Below are 26,723 nucleotides of genomic sequence, written 5' to 3'. Positions count from 1 at the left end.
TGAGCCAGGAGGTCATGGTTTGATTCCCAGTTGGGGCATATGCCCAGGTTTCGGGCTCAATCCCAAGTATGGGGTGTGCAGGAGGCAGCCAATCAATGATTTTCTCTTATCACGGATGTTTCTATCTCTCTCTCCCTCTCCCTTACTCACTAAACTCAATAAAAAAATAATAATAAAATAAAAAATAAAATGTAAGGTCCATGGGGACAGATATTTTTCTCTGTTTTGCTCACCAGTGCATCCCTAGCAAGTAGAATAGTGCCTGAAACATGGTAGGATATCCAAAAAAATTTTGTGAATTGATTAAGTGGGCAACTTCATGATCACCACCCTTCCACATCTCATAATCACCGTCATGGCTTTAAGAAGTTCAGATTAAGAGATCCAAATTGCTCGCAAGACAGTGCCCCAAAATCCTATACCTCTTTCACTGCCAACTTCCCTCCCCTTCCTCCAATGAATGTGCCCTTCAGACACATTGCCCTCCTTTCAGTTTCCCAGTGTGTCTGGCTCTTGTCAAACTCAGGGACTTTAAACAATTTGGTTCCAATATCTACTCCCAACCCCTTTTGCAGAAGTAGTCCCTCATTCCTTCAGTTACTTAAGTGTCATTTCCTCACATGGAACTTGTTGGACACCCTATCAAAAACAAACCCTATTTCTATTATCTGTTTCTTTTTATTTTTAACTTATGAAAATGAGTAATTATAAATTTGTTGCTTATTTTTCATTGTAAATTAGATTACAAGCTCTATAGGACACAAACCACTTCTATTTTAATTCACCACTCGGTCCACATTGCTTAGCATAGTGCTTGGCCTGTCATAAGAAGGCAATAAAGCAGTGAATAAATAAACTGCAACGAAGATGCTGAGTGTTTTTAAATATTTTGAGGCAGACATGAGTTAAAACACACATAGCTCTCCATAAATGCAGCCTTCAAATGTCCTTGACAACCAACCTGAGGATAATGTAAGTTTCTATTTATGGAGCTATATACATCAATGCCCATTCTGTCATGTCTTTACTTGTTTTCTTAGGATTATCATTCCTCCTTTCCACTACTAGTTTTTAGTTGCTAATAACCAGGTGGAATTTGAATGATTCCTATTGGTGTTATGGACCAAAAACAGCTTTTACCAAGATGTCTCAAATGTAGGTTCATACGGGCATATACAATTCCAAATAAATGATTATAGTTTGTGTGCATGCCAACTTACCTCCCATAACCTCAGACCCAATGACCAAAGTTCCTATTATCTCTTAGGTCAAGATTTCAGCTCATCAATTTACTTCTGGATTATGTAATCTGAGGTAGCCCTTGAACTGTGTGGGCACCAGCCAAACTGGACACTCTGGAACACAGGGTACTCAGTGACACAGACTTTTAAAAATTGCTGTTTCTTTTTGTATCTTGTGGATATACAAACCTACACATGAAATAAAACTGCACAGAACTAAACACATACACACAGACACAAATGAGTACTAGTATAACAGAAGATCTATGAATAAGATCAGTGGATGTTATCAATATCTATACCCTGGTTGTGACATTATACCACAGTTTTGCAAGATGTTACAATTGGGAGAAACTGGGTAAAGGGTACATGGGAATCTCTATTATTTCTTACAACTGCATGCATACCTACAATGATCTCAATCCAAATTTCAATTTTAAAATTCTGCTTCAACACAGAAAATATAAGTTGCAGAATTCAACCGATTACTTTTCTAAAAAAATAAATAAATAAAATAAAATAAAAACAGGAAGGAAGAGGCTGGGGAAATGAGAGAAAGAGAAGTAAAGTAGGAGTGAATCTGAAACTTCATAGTGGGGGACATTACTAAACACTGTAATCTCTGAAAATATACACATATACTTTCAGTGCACTTTCAGGTCACAATGTCAAACAGTAAATGATTGTTAGAAAACACCTATTAACCCCTGCATTTCATAGACCTGAAAAACGAAGCTCAAAAAATAATTTTCCAAACTTTAAAACTTTTAGAAAAACAACAAAGGAGACTAGCTTTCCAACTGTGGCATAGGGAAGGATTGCTTAAACAAGACACATAAAAGAACTAACCACAAAGAAAAAGACTAAAAAATTAACTACATTAAAGTTAAGAACTTGTTTATCAAAAGACACCAAAAAGGTAAAAGGACGAGCCACAGACTGAAAAGGTATTTGCAACAAATATAACCAATAAAGGATTAATATAATATACTGAATAGAAAATAAAGACATGAACTAGTACTTCAGAGGGGAAACATAAGTGGTTCCAAAACATGCAAAGGTATTTAACTTCATCATTAATCACAGAATTGGCAATAAGAAGGTCAGACAATACCAAGTGTTAAAAAAATACAAAGCAATGGGAACTCATACAATGCTAGTGTAAGTGTATACTGGTAAAACCACTTTTGGGGAACAATTCCACCTCCTCTTGTACTTTTCAATATCTATCATTACATGTGTCTGTCTTCCTGAGTGTAAATGTTTGTACCTACACACACACACACACACACACACACGCGGGGGGCGGCGGGGGAGGAACACCCTTTTATAAATATACACCAAAAGACACATTTTCTGGTCATAATAGAAAACAAACAAACCTGCAAATAACTTAAAGATCCACCAACAGAATAAGCTCTGGTATATTCCCAAAGTGAAATATTAGTCAGCAGTGACAATGAATAAATTATATTCATTATAATATTACTAGAGGCCCAGTGCATGATTGAATCATGCATGTGTAGGGTCCCCTACATGCTTTCGCTTTCGATCACGGGGGAGCTGGGTTCCTGTCCGCTGGTGCACCAGGCCATTCAGAAGCCTCCAGCATGGCGAAGGCTTCTGAAAGGCCTGGTGCCTGAGCGGACAGGCACCCAGCTCCCACGCTTTTGCTTCGATCGCAGGGGAGCTGGGTATCTGTCCGCTGGTGCACCAGGCCTTGCAGAAGCCTCCGGAGTGGCGAAGACTTCTGAAAGGCCTGCAGCCTGAGTGGACTGGCACCCAGCTCCCACGCTTTTGCTTTTGATCGCTGGTGCACCAGGCCTTTCAGAAGCCTCCAGCGCGGCAGAGGCTTCTGAAAGGCCTGGTGCCTGAGTGGACAGGCACCCAGCTCCCATGCTTTCGTTTTTGATCGCAGGGGAGCTGGGTGCCTGTCCGCTGGTGCACCAGGCCTTTCAGAAGCCTCCGCCCTGCTGGAGGCTTCTGAAAGGCCTGGTGCCTGAGCAGACAGGCACCCAGCTCCCCTGCTTTTGATGGTCGCTGGTGGGACGTGAGCTCGCTGCCCCAGAGGCCCCTTCTGTGCCGCAGCACAGCCATGACGCAGACGCTGAGCTTGAGCCGCCGCTGGCTACGCGAGCTCAGCGTCCCGCCGGCCCAATCGGCCACCCCGAGTCCCGCCCCCCCGCGCCTCCTGGTCAATCGTGGGCATAGCGAAGGTACGGTCAATTTGCATATTTGTCTATTATTAGGTAGGATAAGGTTTATAAGCTGCATAAACCTTATCAAGAATCTTAGGGATATAATCCTATATAATAAAGAGGTAATATGCAGATTAACCCTCACACCATCACAAGATGGCTGCGCCCACAGCGGAGGTGGAGTTCCCGTAACGAGTGATCAGCAGGGACCTGAGGCTGTATGGCTCCGGGCCCAGGCAGGGGACCTGAGACTGCGACCCCGCCTAGTGGGGCTTGACGGGAGACCTAAGGCCATGCCTCCCAACCAGCGGGCCTTGACGGGGGACCTCAGGCCGTGACCCTGACCCAGTGCCAGGCTGTGGGACCTCAGGCCGCACCCCCCGCCCCGGTGCCAGACCGGAGTACCTCAGGCAGCGTTGCTGCCGCCCACCCTGCCCCGCCCCACTCCATCCCGCCCCACCCTGCCCGGGCTTTCCCTCTGGCAACCACCTTGCTTTCCGCTTTTCCTCCCTCTTCCTTCTAAGTTATCTTCAGTCTTCACTCCTCCCTCCCTCAGTGTATTCAAATTAACCGCCATCTTTGTTGGGTAATTTGCATATTTGCCCTGATTGGTTGGTGGGCGTGGCTTTTGCTGGTGGTGTGGCTTGGGTGTAGCAAAGGTGCAGTCAATTTGCATATTACTGTTTTATTAGGTAGGATTATTTTTTAAAGCAATAGAATGACTCACAGAAATAAGATTAATGGTTACAGGGTGGGGGGAGATGGGGGGATGAGATAGGAAGTAGTACATAGGTAGAGAGAATTATATTGGTAATGGTTTAATTCTCAAGTTAGGTGCAAGGGTATGCATTTTATCATTAAGCATATATTTACACATATACTTCTATATGCACTTAATATCACATTTTAAAAAGAAAGGGATTTTCCTAAGGCTATACTTCTGATTAGTGGAAGCACCATAACAGAGAAGTTTCCAGTTCCATACCTCAAAACACTTTCACAATGCTGGGTTTATATTAGGATCTAAAGAAGAATTTGTTGATACAACAGGAATCTCATGACTACTTAAATTATTAATTCCAAACATGGATTCTATAAATCCATTAATATGTCTTCTGATACAGTTTTATTTTGATTACATTGCCTTCATTAGTATCTTTTATATGTCTAAATTTGCATAAGAATATTTTAATAGCACTGCTTTACATTTCAAAACAGCAATATATATTCTACTGATACTTTTCATCAAGATCTAACCTAAATTAACAAAAATTATGACTTTTTTTTTACATTCTCACCTGAGGATATGTTTGACCTTCAGAGAGAAAAGAAGGGGAAGAGAGAGAGAGGAAAACATGGATGCGAGAGAGAAACATCCATTGGTTGCCTCCCGTACATGTCCTTACCAGGGATTGAACCCATTCACAAACCTGCAACCTAGGTAGGTGACCTGACCAAGAAAGCAACCCACAAACTTTTGGGTTTACGGGATGATCCTCCAAACAGCTGAGCCACCAGCCAGTGCAACTTTTCTTTTAAAATCTTTTTTCCTATCACCATTTATCCCCCCTATACCCTCTTCTACCTCCACCTCCCCTGCCCAGCAATCACCACATTGCTGTTCATGTCAATGAGTTCTTTCTCTCTTTTTTTCTTAAAATAGATTTACAGAATTTCATTTCATGAAACTACTTATTTCCTATGGCCATTATCCTTTGGTTGAGTCACTGCCTATAATAAAACATAGCAAGCACCCAATTCTGCTCCAGAATACCATTGGTCCTCAAATATATACATATGAGTTGTCTACTTACTGCCTCCTACTATCTCCTAGCAGCTGTCACTCAGACAATCCAAGAGCTGCTTCTCTTGTCTACCAGTGTGCAGCTGTGTGCATAAATATAGATAAGTGTCTTTGAGAAATAATGTCATGTGGCTACTGACAAAGACAGTGGTGGTGCTCCCCAGGAAACCTGACCATCATATTGTATCATCACAAAAAAAATGCTCTCTACCATTGGAGCTTTTAGCTAAGAGGTTAATATAACCAGAGTTGGATTTAACTCTAGAGCATACTAACAAAGGCATGGGTCTACGTTTGATCCCCCATCATTCAGGTCAGAGTAAAACCAAAAAGCACAACCACTATTAAAAGCCCATAAGTAGCACGAACAGCACTTCCTAAAACTTGTCATTGTTTCCATTCAAAGTATAGATAATTTAGTTCACAAACATTACTATTAAAGAGGAAACTGAAGTTTGGGGCAGAGTACAGTCAAATGACCAATCAAGGGATAAAGAGACCTGAAGAGTAATGCCAAGTTAAAAAAAAAAAAAAAGAAAATATTAAAAAAAAAATCCACTGCAAGACTGTGAAGTCTAAACATGGAGTAAAAATTTATAAGCCCTTGCCGGTTTGGCTCAGTGGATAGAGCATTGGCTTGCAGACTGAAGGGTCCCAGGTTCGATTCTGGCCAAGGGCACATGCCTGGGTTGCGGGCTTGATCCCCAGTAGGGGGTGTGCAGGAGGTAGCTGATTAATGATTCTCTCTCATCATTGATGTTTCTATCTCTCTATCCCTTTCCCTTCCTCTCTAAAATCAATAAAAATATATTTTAAAAAATTATAAAACTAGAGAATACAAATATAGATGATCTAGGAGCCCTCATGATTCACAGAAGAAGAAACTGAAGGCATAGAGTACAGAGCTGACCTTGAATTCCACACTTCTAAACTCCCATTCACTGAATAATCTTAGACAAGCCACTTGCCCTCTCTCTGTCCATTTCCTCAGCTGTAAAATTAAGAGACTCTATTATTAAATGATCTCTAAGATCCTTACCAGTTCTAGGACTTGAGCCTTACACATCATGTAGCAGTCCAGGCCTTTCATTTTATAGATGGGAAGGCTAGCAAACTATAGTTATTTATGGTAACGTCTTCTGTTCCTGGTGTATACACACTTTAGATCTGCTCACCTGTCTTCACATGATCCTAGGACATAAGTATAATGGTTCATTTTATGCGTCATCTTGACTGGGCCACACAGTGCCCAGATATTTGATCAAACATTATTCTGGGTGTGTCTGTGAGGGTATTTCTGGATGAGATTAACATTTGAATCAGTAGTCAAGAGTAAATGAGAGCACACAGATTGCCCTCCTTAAAGTGAGTAGACCTCATCCAATCAGTTGAAGGCCTAAAGAGAACAAAAAGACTGACCCTACTCTGAGTAAAGGGGGAATTCCTCCTGCCTCTGAGCTGCCTTCAGGCTTAAACTAAAACACTGGTCCTCCTGGGTATGGAGCTTGCTAACCGTCAGATGGGAACTACTTCCCCCATCAGTTTTCCTGGGTCTCTATTTTGCTGACTGCAGGTCTTGGGACTTGCCAGCTTCCCTAACTGTGTGAGCCATTTCCTTATCATAAGTTTCTTTACATATATATTTGAATAAATTAATTTATATACTTACGTATACGTATAAATAATAATATTAAGTACATAAAATATATAGGTATTCACATATACACATATATACATATAACACACATATAAACAAACACACACTTGGTTCTGATTCTCTGGAGAACACTGACTAATATAATAAGCAAATGTGTATAATAAACTAACACTTGTAGAACACTTAAAATAGTGCCAGGAACTTACGACTCTGTTGTTAGCTGTTATTATAATGGTAAGCATGCAAAGACAACTTACAACTAAAACAATTCCATAAACCTGCAATATGTCAATGAAGCAATGGATCAGTAATTCAAGATACTGATTAGAATAATTAGTTCTACACACAAACAGCCTAAAAGAACACAAATGCAAAAATAAAATGAAATAAAAGAACACAAATGCCTACAATGAAGGTAAATTTTTTATAAAGAGATAAAAAAGAAATCCCATTTCAAACTTTGATCCATATAAAAAAAGATTATTTCCATCCTCATGTATTAAGAGCTTAAATGAGACACCAATATTGTTTCTGAATATCTGGTAACCAGCAAAACTGCAATAAACTCACAAAAAATAACAATATTACTAGTACTTACACCTCAAAACACTTTTAATTAAAAAATCAAGTATTTGTAAAATATGCATATAAAAAGTTATCGAGACAACATAAAAATGTTTTAACCAGTAAATACTTCGTTATTTATAAAGTGAGTTCTTTTAAAGTATAATAGCAATTTCTCAAAAGAAAGTCAATGATGTAAATGAATGTGTGTCCAACAATGTTGATGCTCATGAATATAAATTTATAATGACATCAGAGAATATTAAATAGCTAAAAACAATGAAGAGATTTAATGTTGTATATATTACAAAACACAGCATGTGAGCCTAGAGTAAATGGCTTCATTTCTAAAGAATAAGTTATACACTGAACACAACAGCGATGTCTAAAGACTGAGCAATTTGGTCCATCACTCAAGATCTAAAAGTGTGTGATTATAAATGAGAAGTAAGTCTAGAGATACTGGTAGAAATCAGATTTCACTCATTAAGTAAATAATTATTGAGCATATAATATATGTCAGGTACTGAGGCATTAGCAACAGCAATAAGCAAAAATGGCCACAGTTCTTATCTTCGTGAAACTTACTATGTAGAGGGAAGCTTGATACTAAATAAATTAGCAAACAAATATATAAATGTAAAGTCAATTGTAATAAGAGTGTAAAGGAAAGGTTCATAGTGCTATGAGAACCTGGGAACCTGGCATTGTCTGAGGGAAGGATAAGGGACAGCTTCCTTGGGAAAGTGATGAATAAGCTGAGCTGTGAGAGATGGGTAAGAGTTCTGGCAACTAACTACAACAAGAGAGATTACCAGATAAGAGAAATGGTATATACAAAGGTCCTGTGGCAGATGGAACACAAAAAGTGAGGAAAACTTTTTCAGAAATAGAAAAATCCATCCTAAAATCCACATAGAATCTCTAGGGATCCTGAGTAGTCAAAATAATCCTGAAAAAGAACAAAGTTGGGCTTCACACTTTCTGAATTCATAACATATTACAAAGGTAGTACTACCATAAATATAGTCATATAGATCAATGGAATAGAATAAAGAGCCCCGAAATAAACTCTCACATAATGGTCAAATAATCTTTGACAAGGGTGCCAAGGCTACTCAATGAGGAAAAGAAAGTCTTTCCAAGATATGAGAAAATTGAATACCCACATGCAAAAGAATGAAGTTGGACCCTTAACTTACATGGTAAACAAACATAAATGCAAAATGGACTGAAGACCAAAATGTAAGGCCTAAAAGGATAAAAAAAAAAAAATACTAAAGGAAAACATAGGGGGAAAGTTTCATGACACCGGATTTGGCAATGATTTCTGAAAGTGTACACTTATTATGTAAGCAGAATAACTAAATAGTCATTATATTATACAAAGAAGTGTCGTGAAATATTACCTCCCAATGTTTATTCCATCCCAGTTCCTGTCTTATTTTTCCTGCACCAAACCAGAAGACTGAAGACCACCGTCACTGGAGTCACGAATTTCAGAAAAGAGCATTTAGGAGAAGATTCCTATAGCTACTGTTGTGGAGACAGAAAGCCGCCTGATGTCCATTTTTAGGGCTACTTTTTTAAAGTCTAAATCTCACCACAGCAAACATAAAGCATTGCAGATCAAGATTTCGGTCTTTCTGCTTGCTGGAATCTAAGCCCTCTATATCAACTGGTTCCCCTGCTGTAAGTGCCATAAGCAATAACTACCCAGCTGCTCAGGTAATTGCCTCCATCTGTAATGAGGTTGTCCATTCCTTCAAATCCCATGAATTTCAGTCCTTTGGTTTCCCTACCACCCAGTTCACAAGCTGCCTCCTCTATAAACCCCGCCCCAGCCACTTGGACCAGAGTGAGAATGCCCTCTTCTGAATGTCTGCTGCACTTACTGTGAGTGCCTTCAAAAGGACAGCACTGATAACCTGTTGCCTTGTGAGGAGGTTGTTCCTGTGTGTCCTCTTCTGTCTATAATAGATTGAAAGCTACTGGAAAGCACGGTTGCGCCTTACACACCTCTACAGCAACAAGTTAAGCATGAATGTTCAAAGGAAGCTTGTGATTCATATGAATTTTTTTCAGAAAAGAAGCCAAAGTAAATTGTGCACTATAATATAGATCCCTTAATTCATATTACTGCAAACTGCATTAATTGTGAAGCTTAAAGAACACCCCCACTGCTTAGACAACAGGTGTAGCTTACCTACTCTATTCTACCCAGTTGTTACTTATTTTTGACAGTTCCTTCCTGGCTTGCGCTCCCTGTTGATCTGTAGGATTACTGCATCTTCAGTATAATTTCCCCATTTATTTCTCACCCAAATCATAAAATAATTTTAATTCCCTCTTTTAACAACAGTGAAAAGGCTGGCACATTTTAACCAGAGTGATATCCCTGGGGGTTTCCATGAAGATAAAACTAAAAAAATAAAATAAAAATCCTGGAATAAAACACTATAAATATTGCTGTGAAATTCATTTATTAGTCCAAGAATTTTTTTTTCTTTTGGTAGTTTTTCCTATATAGTCATCCTTGACTAAATACTCTTCTCTTTGGAATTGTGTTTCACAAAAGGATTTTAAAATCAGCTGCCTATGAGCTATCAGTTAGCCTTGTATAGAATAAGATGAAGAAATGATAAAAATAAACTATTGGTAAATGCATGGAACAAGGAGTGCTGAAGCCAGTATCAAAAAGTCCAAAAGTCAGAACAAATGAAAATCCACGAACTTAGTAATGCTCCAGAGAGGAAACCAGCAAGTGTTGACGCCAATACTTCCTGGCTCCCCCACTGGGTGCATCTATTTACCACAGGCAGGCTGCTCTTATGCTTCAGTGACAAATGGTAAAAGTGTTCAACAACCTGAAAAGGAATGACCCATAACCCACAAGCATGGCTGTGTGCAACAATAAAAAGGTAGTGATTGCTGAAATTCTCAATCTCAGCTCTGCTTAATGACCATGGGCAAGTCATTTCCCCTCAAGGAATAATACCAGTGTTTCATAAGATTAGTGTGTAGGAGAGAGTTAACATAGCAGGTCTGAGACAGCTATTCTTAAAAAGCCCTACTTGCAAGGATGGTAACCAGCTGGTGCCTTGGGACTTGGATTTTGGGAAGGTTCCCAACACCTTAACTGATAACAGTAGCTCACTGTGCATCAACTGTACAAACAATATGGTTTATGCTAAATACCTGTTTTCCTTCTTGAGGTCTGGAAATTTGACACATAGGGTATCTTTGTAACTAACTACCAATAAAAACCCTGGGTACCAAGTTTCTAATGAGCTTCCTTAGTAGACAGCATGTCACACAAGGTGTCACAACTCATTGGTAGAGAAATTAGGCACAACCTGTGCAACTTCAGTGGAACAGGAATGTTGGAAGTGCATCTGGTTTCCTCCCAACTTGTTTTTTCTCTTTGCTGACTTTGCTTTCTATCCTTTTGCTATAATAAATCATAGCTGTGAGTGCAACTATATGCTGAGTCCTGTGAGTTCTGCCAGTAAACCTGAGAGTGGTTTGTGGGACCTGACACACTTGGCAGTGTTGAATAGCCTGCCAAACATCTTTCCAACAACCTTGTGAAGTATTATTATGTTAATTCTAAAGATAGAGAAAGTAAAGTTCAGAGAGGTGTACAGTATATACACAAAATAAATATATGCAGTGTTTATTCTATACGAGCATTCTCAAATTTTAGTGAACTACAGAACTATCTGGAGTGCTTGCTAAAAATGCAGTTTCCTGGGACCTATCACATGAACTTTGGATTCAGTTGGCATGAGGCCCAAGAACCTGTATTTATAATAAACATCCCAGATGATTCTTATGCAAGTAGTCCAAGAACCACATCTTGAGACACACTTTGATGTATATGAACTACAACCCCCAATTTCCAAAGCTGGGTAGTAAATGGCAGAACTAGGATTTGCAAGCTCTTTTTTAACAAGGTTGAGGCTCTTTTCACAACACTACTGCTTCCAAATATCTCAAATTCTTCAGTTCCTCTGGTTTAATCTGCCTTCTCCCTATCAGTATCCACCAAGATGGCAACTGGGTACAAACAGAGGAAAGTATCTTAAATTACCAGCACCAAATACTAAATGGTATCCTGAATCCAAATAATGCACACTTACCATGGAAATTCAAAAGATATACAGCTCTTGGAGAGTAACTCTGCAGTTCTGGTTTTCAAAAAGGATTTGATGTGCGGCTGGCAACATAAAATATAAGCTTATGCATGGATTTAACAAAAAGAATATGGATTTCTTGACAATTTTAGAAGTTGAAGACAGTAAGTTAATTATAGTTTTCTATGAAGGATCAAGAAAGGGGGTGGTGGTGCTCAAGACTATTTAATACTGGGATAGGCTGTGCGTCCCCACAGCCAGAAGTCAGGTTCTGGGAAACTGTGGTATTTGCCAGGGAGTGGGGATACTGCCTCCCCCACCACAGGCACCAATGGAACTGCTAGCCAGACAGAGATAGAAAAAGCAGTGGCTCAGCCACGGAGCCTGGAGTACCTGGGGCTAAGAGAGGCAGCTGGGGTGTAGAGACAGGAGCCAGAAGCTAAGACTCACCTGAGAGAGTGGCATGAGCACTCCACCACTGTCATCCTGACTGGGAAGTTTGCCCCAACCTATGCATACAGGAGGGGCCATGTGGCTGTACTCAGGGCCAGCTGAGGAGTCTGATTGGCACACTGAGCAGTAAATCAGAGGGACCCTTTATTTTCTGAAGGAACTTGGGTAGAGAGCAGGATTGGTGCTGGACAGTAGGATCTGGGAAAGGGGATCAATCCTTCCCACCTAGATCACAGAGAAGGCGCCCCTTCCCCCTCCTGCAGAACAGCTGGTTCTGCCCCACAGTGCAGCAAATGAGACAAGGGGGGATGGCTCTGGGCTGGAAATCTGTGCCCCTATGACTGTGCCTGGCAGTGTGTGTGTGTGTGTGGGGGGGGGGGGGCTTGAACATCTGGCCTGGTTGGAGGCCCTGACCAGGGGGTATGGCAGTACTCAAAGATCAGAGCGCTAAACTGAAAGATCGGAGTCCTAAGCAGGGCTGATTTTAAAATTTTTTATTATCCCCTCCTGCTTGAGGTAGCAGTGAGAGGGGTGCCAGCAAGCTACACATTTGAAGAAAAGGAAGTATTACCCCCACCTCCTACTAGCTACGTGAACCACCCCCAATGCAAGTCTGTTAAAATGGCCAAAATCTAGGTACCCCCAAAGAGTCGCAGAGCCCAGTTCCATGGAGGAAGGGAGACAGCTTAGAACAGGAACATTCAAGGTCCAAGATCCAAGGCAGACCTACCATGGGGGAAAGGGAGGTGCCGCCCACCAGACTACTTTGGTCTCTGGCCACCTGTGCTTCAGTCAGGTTGTCCAGGACCAGGCAGAGACAGTGACTAAACATTGGCTTGCACCAGAGATACTCCCAGGAGGCCCAGACCTACAAGCCAAGGGGTGAACTTCAACAACATCAGAGCAAAATCCAGAGAGCTCCACAAATAGAAGATCCAAAGGTGTGTTTCTTTTTTTCTTTTCTATTTTCTTTCATACCACATCTCTTATTTCTCCCTTGCCTTTAACTCTATTCTTTTGCTCTTTATTATTATTTTTTTTAATTTTTATATTTTCTTTTTTCTTTTCTTTTCCCATTCTCTATTTTATTTGTTACTACTACTTTTGAAAATTATTATTATCCTTTCATTTACTTTTTTACTTTTCTTCTTTATTTCTATTCTAGTTCTTTTCTCTTCTTTTCTTTCATATTCTCTTTTTTGGTTCTTTATTTTTTCTCTAATTCTGTTGGTCTTAGGTCTTTTAGTATTCTTTTTTTTTTCATTTTTTATAGTCTTTCTTATTGTTGTTTTGTTTTGTTTTTCGTGTTGTTTTCAGTTCGTTTTTGTTTTGTTCTGTCAGCAACCCGTATAACAAATGGCTGAGCCTCACAGGCAACAAGCCTGAACGCTGAGCCCAACCACAAACAGGACAAAAGCAACCAAGTCACAAATACAAAAGGCCCTCATAATCCACACAAGGGACATTCCAAGAGGACCCAGCTCAGAAGATCAAGGAGAATACACCACTGGGTACCACAAGAAAGCCACTTCACTAAGACTGGGAAACATAATAGTCTTATCCAATACAAATAAACAAACCCAAAAACACAGCAAAAATGGGGGGGGGGGGGAATGGGGTCCAAAATAAAGAACAGGAGGAATCTCCAGAAAGAGAGCTAAATGAAATGGAGGCAAGCAATTTATCAGGAAAAGAGTATAAAGTAATATTTTTTAAGAATGCTCAACAGCATGAAAAAGGACATAGAAATCACGAAAAACAACCAGTCAGAAATGAAGAATGACATAGCTGAAAGAAACAATACACTGAAAGGAATTAATAGTAGATTATAAGAAGCAAAGGATCCAATAAGCAAGTTAGAAGACAAGACAGAAAAAAAAATCACTCAGAGCAGAAAACAAAATAAAACCTTAGAAAGCATGAGGACAGTTTAAGAGAACTTTGGAACAACATGAAACAAAACAGCATATGTATCATAGGGGTATGAGAGGGAGAAGAAAGTAAGGAAGGGATAGAGCACCTATTTGAAGAAATTGTAACAGAAAAATTCCATAACCTGGTGAAGGGAAAAGTCATACAAGTTCAGGAAGCACAGAGAGCCCCAATCAGATGAACCTAAAAAGACCCATACCAAGACACATCAAAACATAAAATAAAGACAAAGCGAGAATCTAAGGGGAGCAAGAAACAAACAGAAAGTTACTTATAATGGACCTCCCATAAGGCTATCAGCTGATTTTTCAACAGAAAAATCATGTATTTGCCAAGATATATGCACCGCTATGCTCACTGCAGCAATATTCATGGTGGCCAAGACATGGAAACAACCAAACTATCCCGTGATAGAGGACTGGATAAAGAAGATGTAGTAGATATACACAATGGAATACTACTCAGTCATAAGAAAGGATAAAATAGCACCATTTTTAACAATATGGATGGACCTTGAGAATATTATGCTAAGTGAAAAAACTCAGTCAGAAAAAGCTAAGGACTATATGACTTCACACATATGTGGGATATAAAAATGAAACTCATGAACACAAATAGCAGTGTGGTGATTGCCAGAGGGGAGGGGGTGGGGAGTAGAGGGTCTTAATATAAGGTGACAAGATTTGACTTTAAGTGGTGGGCACATGAAGTGATTTTTTAACACAGAAACCCACACCTGAAACCTATATGTTCATGTTGACCAATGTCAGCCCAATCAATTTAATAAATTAATATTTTTTAAAAAGAAAAAAAATTCATGCAAATAGAAATGATAAAAAGCGGGAGTAGCAATACTTTTATCTGACAAAATAGACTTCAAAACAAAGACCAAAAAAAAGACAAAGAAGGTCACTATATAATACTAAAGTAATCAATACAACAAGAGGATATAACCCTAGTAAACATGTATGCACCCAATATAGGAGCACCTAAATATATGGGGGGGGGGGGAATCTCTTGGAGAACTATAAGGGAGAGATCGACAGCAATACCATCATGGTAGGGGACTTTGACTTTTAACACCCCACTACATCTCTGGACAGATATTCCAGTCAAAAAATAAAAATAAAAAAAGAAACAGTGATCTTAAATGACACACTACATCAGATGGATTTAGTTGACATTTACACAACACCTCCCCCCAAATTAGAAGAATATACTTTCTTCTCAAGCGTGCACAGATCATTCTCAAAGACAGACCACATGTTAGCACACAAACTAATTTTCTACAAGTTCAAGACTGAAATCATATCAGAGCAGAAAACAAAATAAAGATATACAGCTCTTGGAGAGTAACATCCTAAAGTTATTTATGGTAACGTCTTCTGTTCCTGGTGTATACACACTTGATTTTACATATACGTATAAATAATCAAGGACCAACTGCAACTATAATGGAATAGTTACTGTGTCACTGGGAGGAATTGCATCTTTTCAGATCACAATGCATGAAACTAGAAATCACCTATAATAAAAGAAACTGAAAAACATTCAAAGACATGGAGGCTAAGTAGCAAGTTATTAAACAATGAATGGGTTACCAATGACATCAAGGAATAAATACAGAACAACCATCATTCAGAACGGCCTGAAATCTGGTTGAATGGAAGCCCTGGAGAAGTAAAGAAGAGAGCACGATGACACTGGCAGGAGGGGCAGATTCACAACAGGGCTGGTCTGACACCCACATGTGGCTTTTTTTTTTAATTGGGAGGGATATCTCAGCTGCGAAGGTCTCCCTAGAGGAGCAAGAGGTCCCAGCCCCACACCAGACCCCTCAGCCCAGGTTTCTGGGGCTGAGGAGAGAAGTCCCCATAACTTCAGGCTGTAAAAACCAGTGGGGATTGTGGCTAAGTGACACGGAGTCTGCCAGATTTGCAGCAGTTCCCCGTAAAGATCCAGTACACGGAAATCCTCCCTCTGATCTCCCGCACTGGGGCAGATTCATAGGGGGATGCAGGGATATAAGGAGAAGAACTGGATTGCCTGGAACTGGGGCAAGAACTCGGGGGTGACTTTCTGCCAGACAGGGGTCTTCACAGGGTTCACTGTTTCCATGCTAAGACCTCCCCTGTTACAGAGCTGACTGGCAGGAGCCATATTTGAAGTTGCACGAACTGGCCAAAAACTGTTTGGTCCGCCCTGTTGATTCCCTAAGACCCTGCCCCAACCAATTTGCAGCCCAACCCAAGCTGTTTGCAGAGGCTTTTCCATATGAATGACCTGTCCTAGTTTAGGCTTCAGACTTTCCTAAAATCTCTCAAATAAGCAACAGCTTGCCCCATACCTATCAACAAGAAGCCCAAGGCCCCACACTAGCAGCAACCAGCCTTGCTTCACAGCTTGGCATTTCCTGGGCAATTCCAAGCCAAAAGAGGTAGCAGCCATTAGCAGATCATTCTGTAGCTCCTGCCGGGTGGCCCGAGGCAGTGGCTGACTTTGCAACTTTCAGGAGGCCCCAGGGCCAGTGCACCTGGTAGACACCTTGAAAACCATACCAGACTACAGCGCCACATATCAATGAGTGACACACTCAAGGGGAAGACTTGGTGAGCACCAAAGCCCCACTGAAGCAAGTCCTGCTCTTTAGGGGTGTCTCCTGCACAGTAACTATTCCATTATAGTTGCAGTTGGTCCTCACAACCCATTGGCCTGGAGGTCAATTCCTCCCAGTGACACCAACAGCAATCAAGGCTCAACTACAACAAGGCTGTGCACAGGGGCCCACACAGGGGCACATGTAGAGTGTCCAGCTCAGGTGACTGGGGAGGCTGAGCCATTGGGCCCTACAGGACACCTACTACACAAAACCACACTACCAATCCCAGGAGACATAGCAGCTCAACCTAATATATAGAAACAAACACAGGGAAGCAGCCAAAACGCGGAGACAAAGAAACATGTCAAAAATGAAGTAACAGAAGAAATCTCCAGAAAAAGAAATTGAAACAAAGTACTAGATAAAGAGTTCAAAACAATGCTTATAATGATGCTCAAGGATCTTAATGAGGGCTTCAAGGGGCTTAGTGACAATTTCCATAATCTTAATGAGAACATCAAAGACATGAAAAAGGACCAGTCAGAAATTGAGCATACACTAACTGAAATAAATAATAATTTACAGGGATTCAACAGTAGAACAGAGGATGCCGAAAATCAAATCAGCAATTTGGAATATGAGGAAGCAAAAAACACCCAATTGAAAGAGCAAAAATAAAAATGAATCTAAAAATATGAAGATAGTGTAAGGAGCCTCTGGGACATATTCGCATTATGGGGGTACCAGAAGGAGAAGAGAGAGCGCAAGATATTGAAAACCTATTTGAAGAAATAATGACAGAAAACTTCTAGTACCTGGTGAAAGAAATAGACATACAAGTCCAGGAAGCTCAGAGAGTCCCAAACAAGTGGAACACAAAGAGGCCCATACCAAGACATATCATAATTAAAATGCAAAAGTTTAAAAATAAAGAGAGAATCTTAAAAGCAGCAAGAGAAAAGCAATTAATTACCTACAAGGGAGCACACATATGACTGTCACCTGATTTCTCAACAGAAATGTTGAAGTCCAGAAGGGACTGAATGGAATATTCAAAGAAATGAATAGCAAGGACCTACAAGCAAGATTACTCTACCCAGCAAAGCTATCGTTTAGAACTGAAGGTCTGATAAAGAGCTTCACAGATAAGAAAAAGCTAAAGGAGTTAATCACCTCCAAACCAGTATTACATGAAATGTTGAAGGGTATTCTTTAATAAGAAGAAGAGGAGGAAGAAAAAATTAAAAATATGAACAATAAAATGGAAATAAATACATATCAATCAACAATTGAATCTAAAAATCAAAGAAATGAATAAGAAATCTAATGAACAAAATAAACTGATGAATAAAATAGAACCAGAGGCATGGAAACATGGAACTGACTGATGAATCTCAGAAGGAAGAGGGGCAAAGGGATGGGAGAAACTAATCAAAGAACTTATATGCATTACCTATGAACCCAAATAATAGGGTGGTGAAGGCCTGGGGTGGGCGGGAAACCTGGTGGAGGGAGGGAATGAGGGGGAAAGGGGCAACATTTGTAATACTTTCAACAATAAACATTTTTTTTAAAGAGTGAAGGATAAAAGCCACATGACCAGCCCTCCCCAGTGTGGCTTAATTGGTTGAGTGTCATCCCATGCACACAAATGCTGCTGGTTGGATTCCCAGTCAGGGCATGTGCCCAGGTTGCGGGTTCTGTCCCTGGTCAGGGTGCTTACAAATGAAACAGATCTATGTTTCTCTCTCACATCAAGGTTTCTCTCTCACTCTCTCCCTCTCCATTCTCCTCTCTCTCAAATCAATAAAAACATATTATTTCTTTAAAATATATATTTTAGTGATTTCAGAGAGGAAGGGAGAGAAAGAGAGAGATAAAAACATCAATGATGAGAGGGAATCATTGACTGGCTGCCCTCTGCACGTTGGACTAAGCCCGCAACCCAGGCATGTGCCCTTGACCTGGAATCGAACCTGGGACCCTTCGGTCTGTAGGCCGACACTCTATCCACTGAGCCAAACCAGCAAGGGCAAAATATATTATTTTTTAAAAATCATATGATGATAGGAATAAATGCAGAAAAAGCATTAAACAAAATCCAGCACCCATTTTTGATAAAAACTCTCAGCAATATGGGAATAGAGGAATCATACCTCAACATAATAAAGTCTATATATGACAAACCTACAGCAACATCATAGTCAATGGGGAAAAACTAAAAGCATTTCCATTAAGAACAGGATCAAGACAGGGATGTCCGCTTTCACCACTCTTATTCAACACAGTACTGTAAGTCGTAGCCACAGCAGTCAGACAAGAAGAATAAATAAAAGGCATCTAAATTGGAAAGGAGGAAGTAAAAGTGTCATTACTCGCAACTGACATGATATTGCACATAGAAAACCCTAAAGACTCCACCAAAAATCTACTAGATTTAATGAATAAATTTGGCGAAGTGGTAGGATACAAAATTAATATCCAGAAATCAATGGCATTTTTATACACCAATAATGAACTCTCAGAAAGAGAAACTAAAAAAAAATAATAATAATAATCCCATTTACCAATGCAACAAAAAATAAGATACCTAGGAATAAACTTAACCAAGGAGGCAAAGACCTGTACCTGGAAAACTACAGGCCATTGGAAAAAGAAAGAGACAAAGATACAAACAAGTGGAAGCATATACAGTGTTCATGGATTGCAAGAATTAACATCATTAAAATGTCCATACTAACCAAAGCAATCTATAGATTCAACACAATCCTTATTAAAATACCAATGGTATATTTCACAGACTTAGACCAAATATTCCAAAATTTTATATGGTATTAAAAGAGACCCTGAATAACCACAGCAATCCCGAGAAAAAAGAACAAAGTTAGAGGGATCACAGTACAGGATATCAAACTATACCACAAAGCCATTTTCATAAAAACAGCCTGTTACATGCACAAAAACAGGTATATAGACCAATGGATCAAAAGTGAGACCCCAAACATCAACCTATGTCATTATGGTTAATTTATATTTGAGAAAGGAGGGAAGAGCATATAATTAAGTAATAATAGTCTTTCAATAAATGGTGTTGGGAAAATTGGACAGGTACATGCAAAAAGATGAAACTAGACCACCAACTTATACCATGCACAAGAATAAACTCAAATGGATAAAATATTTGTAAGTCACAAAACCATAAAAATCCTAGAAAACAGAAGCAGGAAAATCTCAAACATCTCACTTCACAGAATTTTCACTGATACATCTCCCAGGGAAAGAGAAACAAAGAAAAAAAGTAAACAAATGGGACTATAGCAAACTAAAAAGCTTCTTTACAGCAAAAAATAATCATCCTCAAAATGAAAAGGGAACCCACTAAATAGGAGAACATATTTGCCAATGATATATCTGATAAGGGGCTAATTTCCAAAATATATAAAGAACTCATACAACAAAATGAAGGCAAACAATCCCATTAAAAAATAGACAAAGGAACCCTAGCCAGTTTGGCTCAGTGGCTAGCAGGGGTCCTCAAACTTTTTAAACAGGGGGCCAGTTCACTGTCCCTCAGACCGTCGGAGGGCCGGACTATAGTTTAAAAGAAACAACTATGAACAAATTCCTATGCACACTGCTAAGTCGGCTGCTAAGCAGGAAAGGAAGCGGGGGCAAAAACACCCGGCGGGCCGGATAAATGTCCTCGGAGGGCCGCATGTGGCCCGCGGGCCGTAGTTTGAGAACCCCTGGAGAGCATGGGCTTGTGGACTGAAGGGTCCCAGGTTCGATTCCAGGCAAGTGCACATGCCCAGATTGCTAGCTTGATCCCCAGTAGGGAGCATGCAGGAGGCAACCAATCAATGGTTTTCTCTCATCATTGATGTTTTTAACTCTCTCCCTTTCCCTTCCTCTCTGAAATCAATAAAAAAAAATATATATTTAAAAATAGGCAAAGGATCTGAATAGACACTTCTCTAAAAAGGACATACAGATGGCCAATAGAAATGTGAAAAAATGCTCAAGGTCACTAATCATCAGAGAGATGCAAATTAAAACGACAATGAGGCATCACCGCACACCTGCCAGAATGGCTACCAGCATTAAATCAACAAGCAAAAATGTTGGAGAGGATGTTGATAAAAGGGAACCCTAGTACACTGCAGGTGGGAATGCAGATTGGTACAGCCACTGAAAAACAGTACAGAGATTTCTTAAAAAATTAAAAAAGAACTGCCATTTACCTAGTGATCCCATTTTTAGGAATATATCCTAAGAATCACAAAATATCAATCAGAAAGAATATATGCACCCCTATGTTCATAGAAGCATTATTTACAACAGCTAAGATCTGGAAACAGCCTGAGTGTCCATCAGTAGATGATTGGATAAAAAAGCTGTGGTACACTTACACCATGGAATACTATGCAAGTGTAAAAAAGTTCTCTTACCCTTTGAAAAAGCATGGAGGGACCTGGAGACTATTATGTTAAGCAAAATATGCCAGTCAGAGAAAGACAAATAGTACATGATCTCACTATTATATGTGGAATCTAATGAAAAAAAAATTAATTGACGAGCAAAATAGGTCCAGAGACATGGATAAATGAAACAGAATGACATATCTCAGAGGGGAGAGGAGTGGGTGGGACGGGAAGAGATTAACCAAAGAACTTATATGCATATATGCATAGCCCATGGACACAGACAATAGAGTAGTGAAGGCTTGGAGTTGAGCAGGGGCTGGGTGGAGGGGGGCAAAAGGAGAGTGGGGAATTGGGGACATCTGTAATACTGTCAGCAATAAAAAACAAATTAAAAAATAAAAACAACTTGCCAAAAAAATTCTTTAGTGCTCTAGAAAACAGACTTAAATGCTCAATTTTTTAAGTGGACATAATAATATTTTTCTCATTTAGAATAAGCATAGTATAGTATTTTTCCACAGAAAAGAAGTTATTTTCAGTGCTACGCGCTTAATAGTAGCCCCACCTGAAATGTATAAACTTCTTGATAGCTGCTTTACCAACTGATCATTTTTACCTGTTATTACTACTCAGACTGTGTTATCAATTGTGTTCAAAGCAATTCAGCAAGAACTTATTTAGCATCTACTGTTTACTTGATGCTGTGCTAGCTAAAAGATTATTATCAAGAAAGCTGTTCTTTCATTTTTTCAATACCTAGGTGAAGAGGAGGAGACAAGGAAAATACAGCCACCATAATACTTTAAGAAAACATATAACAGAGGAGCCTAAAAAAAAAAATAAATACCAGCTTAAACAGCATAGGCCTCACCAATCTTCCCATATTCTATTAGATAAATATGGGACCATATCTGGTATCCATCGTCCAATATTATCTATAAACCACAGATAATCAAGAAGTTGGACAAACCAACAATTCATCCACACACCGCAGTAATTGAGAGGCTATATGCCAACATGCTGGCATAGGGCATCCCACTCCTTTTTCTGCAGTGCTAACCACTCATTCATCATTAAACTGCAGTAGTGTTAACATATGCTGCAGTCGTGCTAATGTTTGTTTTGCAATCACTGATGATCTACTCTTATACTAGCTAAGAAGGTAAGTGTTAAGTGAATGGAAATAAACTTGAAAACTAGTTCACGTATGGAAACCCAGATTGTCCCTTCAGCAAACCAGAAAATTCCCCCCTAATCTCAAGGATTCCAGATTCAAAAGATTAACCCATATAAAGCTATAGATATACAGAAATTCCACTACCTTGATGAAAATATAGAATTTTTATTTTGTGTCCCATGCCTTCTTCATCCTCTCTGGGAGAACCAATCAACCATGTTAGGCAAGCAGTCAGCCTTGATGATTTTTTCAATCACTCAACAAACCAGCACCTGAAATCCCTCATGGGCTAGTTCTCTGAATATCATCCAGACACAGCAGGGTTAGCAATGGCTCTCCCAGGGGCCACTGACCAGCCTTTACCTCCCAGAACTCATAGCCCAACTGATGGTCAATTGGCAGCCTAGGTGAGAAAATGAGCTGAGTTGGACAGTTCTATCAATATGAAAATAGCCAGTTTCACTTCTGTTAAAAGTTCATTAAGAGCACTGAAAACTACCTGATTTATAGGTACTTAATATTACCCACTAAAAGATTGAATGAGCAATAATAATAAACAGAAGGAGCAAACAGTAAACCCTTATAGAAGATATTTAGAAGAGATTCAGAGTTTTGTGTTGCTTAATCAGTAAAAGGCAAATTAGAGAAAAAAGACAAAAAACTTGTTTTCAGGTATTTAACATATAAATAATTTAATAATAAATATTTATTTCAAGTAACAGAGAGCCATTCCTAAATCGGTTTCCCACCTTACACAGGATTTAGCATGAAATAATTTAGTAAGTCAAAAGGGGGTAATTTTTGTTACTTAGATTCTCATTAAACCTTTAAACCCATGTGAAAATGCTCCTGCAACCACTAGGAATTTTATGAAGAGTAAAAGACAGGATAACATAAAACTCCCTGACCCTTAAGTCTCAACTAGTCCAGGCTTTCAATTAAACGTGCCTTTAGAGGAGATAAATTCTATAGACAAAGCTACTATTATTTATTTTAATTAATAAATGTATGGAGAATGGAGATTTTGGTTGTCTGGGTAAAGGCAGTGCTTTTGTTATACTCAGAGGCATCTAACTTTTAAATCTTTTAAGACACCCCTTACCTGCCTAAGTCCCAAAATCCTACACCAAATTCACCAATTTCTACCTCAAAACTGTAAAAAAGGAAGTCATAATTTATCAGAAAGGAAAGAAAACAATTATTAATTGCAAAGATGGCAAGGCCATAGCTTAAAAAATACAATGAATCATTTTTAACATATCTTTGTTATTCAAATACTATTCTGATCACTCACGGTGCAAGAACATTCAAATAATAAACCAAAAAGAAACAGATGTTAAAGACTGGTTTTCAAACATTATAGCCAATGATGCCACACTTGCCTATAAAACCACATCCACACCTCAGTGGCCACCAAACCATTCAGCAGAGCTTCTTTAACTGTAAGCTGTTTGAAGATAACCAGTTTGAGTACTAGTGACTTTTTTTTTTCCAAGCTCTGAATAGCTATAGGGATCTCAGCAGGGTTGAAGGAGCAAGCTCAACCACGCTATTCTGCTAAAATGAAGCCAATCAAAAGTAACAGCATCTTTATCAGTGTGCATGTGTGTGTTGGGGGGGGGGGCGGTCCTGGTTATGGATAAATTGGGCCATGGTTTTAGGATGGAAAGTCTCTGAATACTACTACTTTCAGTTTGAAATTGGAGATCCTGGGGAAATAAATAGCCTTTTAAAAACAATTCAGCAAACACTACTAAGCCATAGATGATGCTACTCCCAAGAGATATTTACTTCCCATGTCAGATTTAAAAGCCCTGTACTAACATGTAGTATCTAGTTTTCAGTGACCAGCAACTACAAACACCACCCATGCAATTTATTTCACATTCAAAGTCAATTTCAGACTTTGGGCATACAAAAACAAAACAAAACACAAAACACTTAATCTTGGTAAGAATTCATAGCCCCATCTCTGAAATATAAAAGCAATCATAAGATAGCACACAACTTGGACTATACTGCTGTGTAAGTCTCAAAGTCCACTAAATCTTTAATGGTAGCCTTACAGTGATGTAAATGGGAGTGGCCCTCAAATAACCTCTACTAGGCAAAAGATAGGACAAGAGGCTTCCTGATTTAAAGGAGATAAAGCCTGCCCCCCAAAAAATTTTTTTTGAAGTAATTCTTTAGCAATAAGTATTCGATAGCATATTTCACATTTAAATCAATGGTTTGCTCTAGGCCTCAGGTACAACTCCTGAGAACCTTCCAGTTTACTGCACTGGTAGAAATTCCGAGACTTAACCATAGTCATGACTGTGTAGAAAACTGAGCAGTCAGGTATTCTAACTGAAACAATGAGGTCAAAGCTCATTTCAGTGTGAGTTTAAGTGATTCTCTCCAGAAAGATCTTGATTGGGGATGCCAAGTACTAGCCTCAAACCTGCAGGTTGGCACCTCAAGAACTGCTGCAAATTCTACTGCATGCCCTGGCTTCTTGGGCCAACATTACTTAATTACTACTCTGATACAATGCAGATCACTCTCAGCAAAAGAAAAGCAAAAGGGGCTTTTAGACCAATACTTCCATTGCTTGCTTTCAAATCCTCAAAAAAGTGAGAATGTCAACATCTTAATTTTAAGCTAATGAATTTATTATGAATCAGAGGCCAGTTGCTTTTCCATTATGAGTATCGTGTGAAAAGACTATCCTTTTCCCAAATATTACCATTAGCTTTTTGCCACCCCCAAACAACACAGTTATATTTCCCAAAAATCTATGAAATAGAATATTCTTTTACCTTCTTGGGCTAAACGTGAGAAACCAATTTTGGTCACTTACTTTATAGCAAAGCATCAAATACAAGCCAATTCCTATGGATTTCAAGATCCTTGATATGCACAACTGGTACTGACTGCCACAGATAATCTGCTTCAATTTCATAAAACATGTTTATGGATGAGGTAAACATTTAGAAAAACATTAACGCAGCACTCTTGTGATACTAATATCCTAAAAGGGGATGTATAATTCTCTTTTAGCCACAGTACATTTGTGAAAGTTTCAAATGCACAAGGATAAAAAAATCTAAACTTGAAGACAAAGCCTTCTTTCACATCATTGGCAGAAATAAAATCCTATCCCCACCACCTCATCTTGAAATTAAGGAAGTTACTACAAAATAGCAACATGGAAGTCATGGTCCCTGTTTTGCTCCATTCTTAATGTACCCTCTAGGAGTAAAACAGGTTACTCAAAAGATAGTAGCCAGAAATTGTTTTTACCAATGCCCAACTCCCTGTTCTGGGGATGGAAAGGGGGTAAACGTGGGCGGAGTTGTTTAACAGCAGCCTGCCTTCTCCCAAGAGTTCAGTGCCAGGGGCATTAAGGGCTCCGCGGGGCTTTAGACGCGATGCTCAGTAGCGGCTGTGCCGCCTCTAGGAGTCTCCACATCCATCCAGTCCACACTGACAATCGCCCTAGCTTTTATCAGCCCCTGAAGGTGAGCTTTTTAGGCTCGGTCTCCAAAGTTTATCCAGCCTCCGATCACCAGCCACCCACCCGCACGGCAGGTTGAGCCCCAAGCAAGGTTGAGTCCTACCCTCGCCTCAGGCCCCCTAAGCCCCTGAGTCTCCTTATCGGCCACCTTTTCTGCCACGGAGACAGGTTTACGTTTACCTCCATGTGCTCGTAGCAGAAGAAACAAAAGAAAGCCACCTCCCTGATCATAAAACGCCATCTTCGACTAATTGGCAAACCGAGGGGCCCCTGGGTCGGTCTCCCACCATCCGGTCCTAGGCACCCCCACCCCGTCTCAGGCTGAGTTTGTAACGGCCCCAGGAAGCTCAGCTTAAATCGTCCGGGGTGATGGGGGTGTCCTCTGAGAGCCCTACCTGCCTCCCACCCTGGCTGCCGGGGCAGCATATTTCAGTGAGTATTAAAAGGTGGTGTCTCCCACAGATGCACTTATCTCCGCAGAAAACTGTTCTGAGGGACCCAACGGAGGGACTGACGAGCCAGTGAACCGGCCCGCGTGGAGCCGCAGCGCGTGTACTTACAAAGCGATTAAAGCTCCTGCGGAACATCGCGTCCAAGGTTGGGGGCGCCGAGCTGCGTTCTGCCGGGCTGTCTGGGAAGGTGCCGTCCACAGAACACACTGCGGCGTGGGCGGCTGGCGCGAAGCGCACGGGAGGCAGGCTACCAGGCCACCAGCACGCCGCCTGCACCGCCGCCGCCCTCCTAGGCTCTCAGCGCTGCCCTTGCCTCCCCCAGCACCCCACCCTCTCGCGCCCCCGCCCCGCCTCACTCACGGCCCGCCCCCGCGTGCGCGTCCTGGGGACTGTGGCCGGGTCGCTCCCACTTATCTGGCCCCAGCACCGCCGCCCCTCCGTTCCTGCAGCAGCCCTCGGAGAAGGCGACTCCGAAGCGCGGGGGAGGGAAGGTGGAGGAGCCTTAGGCTCCTCCTGCTGGGAGGGGACACTCCTATCTCCGCCGGCGCCGGGCTCGGCCTCCCGTGGTCTGCACTCTTCCCCGAAGC

General features: G+C 40.5%; 1 protein-coding gene across 1 annotated transcript in view; it reads right to left on the bottom strand.

Moving 5' to 3' along the window:
- Positions 1–26,398, bottom strand: part of ATP11C (ATPase phospholipid transporting 11C) — a 252,395-nt gene extending 225,997 nt beyond the window's left edge. Inside the window, exon 1 of the mRNA XM_028130691.2 lies at positions 26,245–26,398. Within this exon, the coding sequence (XP_027986492.2) occupies positions 26,245–26,271 (27 nt within the window). The 5' untranslated portion in view covers positions 26,272–26,398. The remainder of the gene's footprint in view (positions 1–26,244) is intronic.
- Between the last annotated feature and the right edge of the window lie 325 nt (positions 26,399–26,723).

Source organism: Eptesicus fuscus, chromosome 1 (genome assembly GCF_027574615.1).
Source record: "Eptesicus fuscus isolate TK198812 chromosome 1, DD_ASM_mEF_20220401, whole genome shotgun sequence".
NCBI classification, from domain to species: Eukaryota; Metazoa; Chordata; class Mammalia; order Chiroptera; family Vespertilionidae; genus Eptesicus; species Eptesicus fuscus.
Note: the sequence above shows the minus strand (reverse complement) of the source record. Positions and strands in the feature narration are given on the sequence as shown.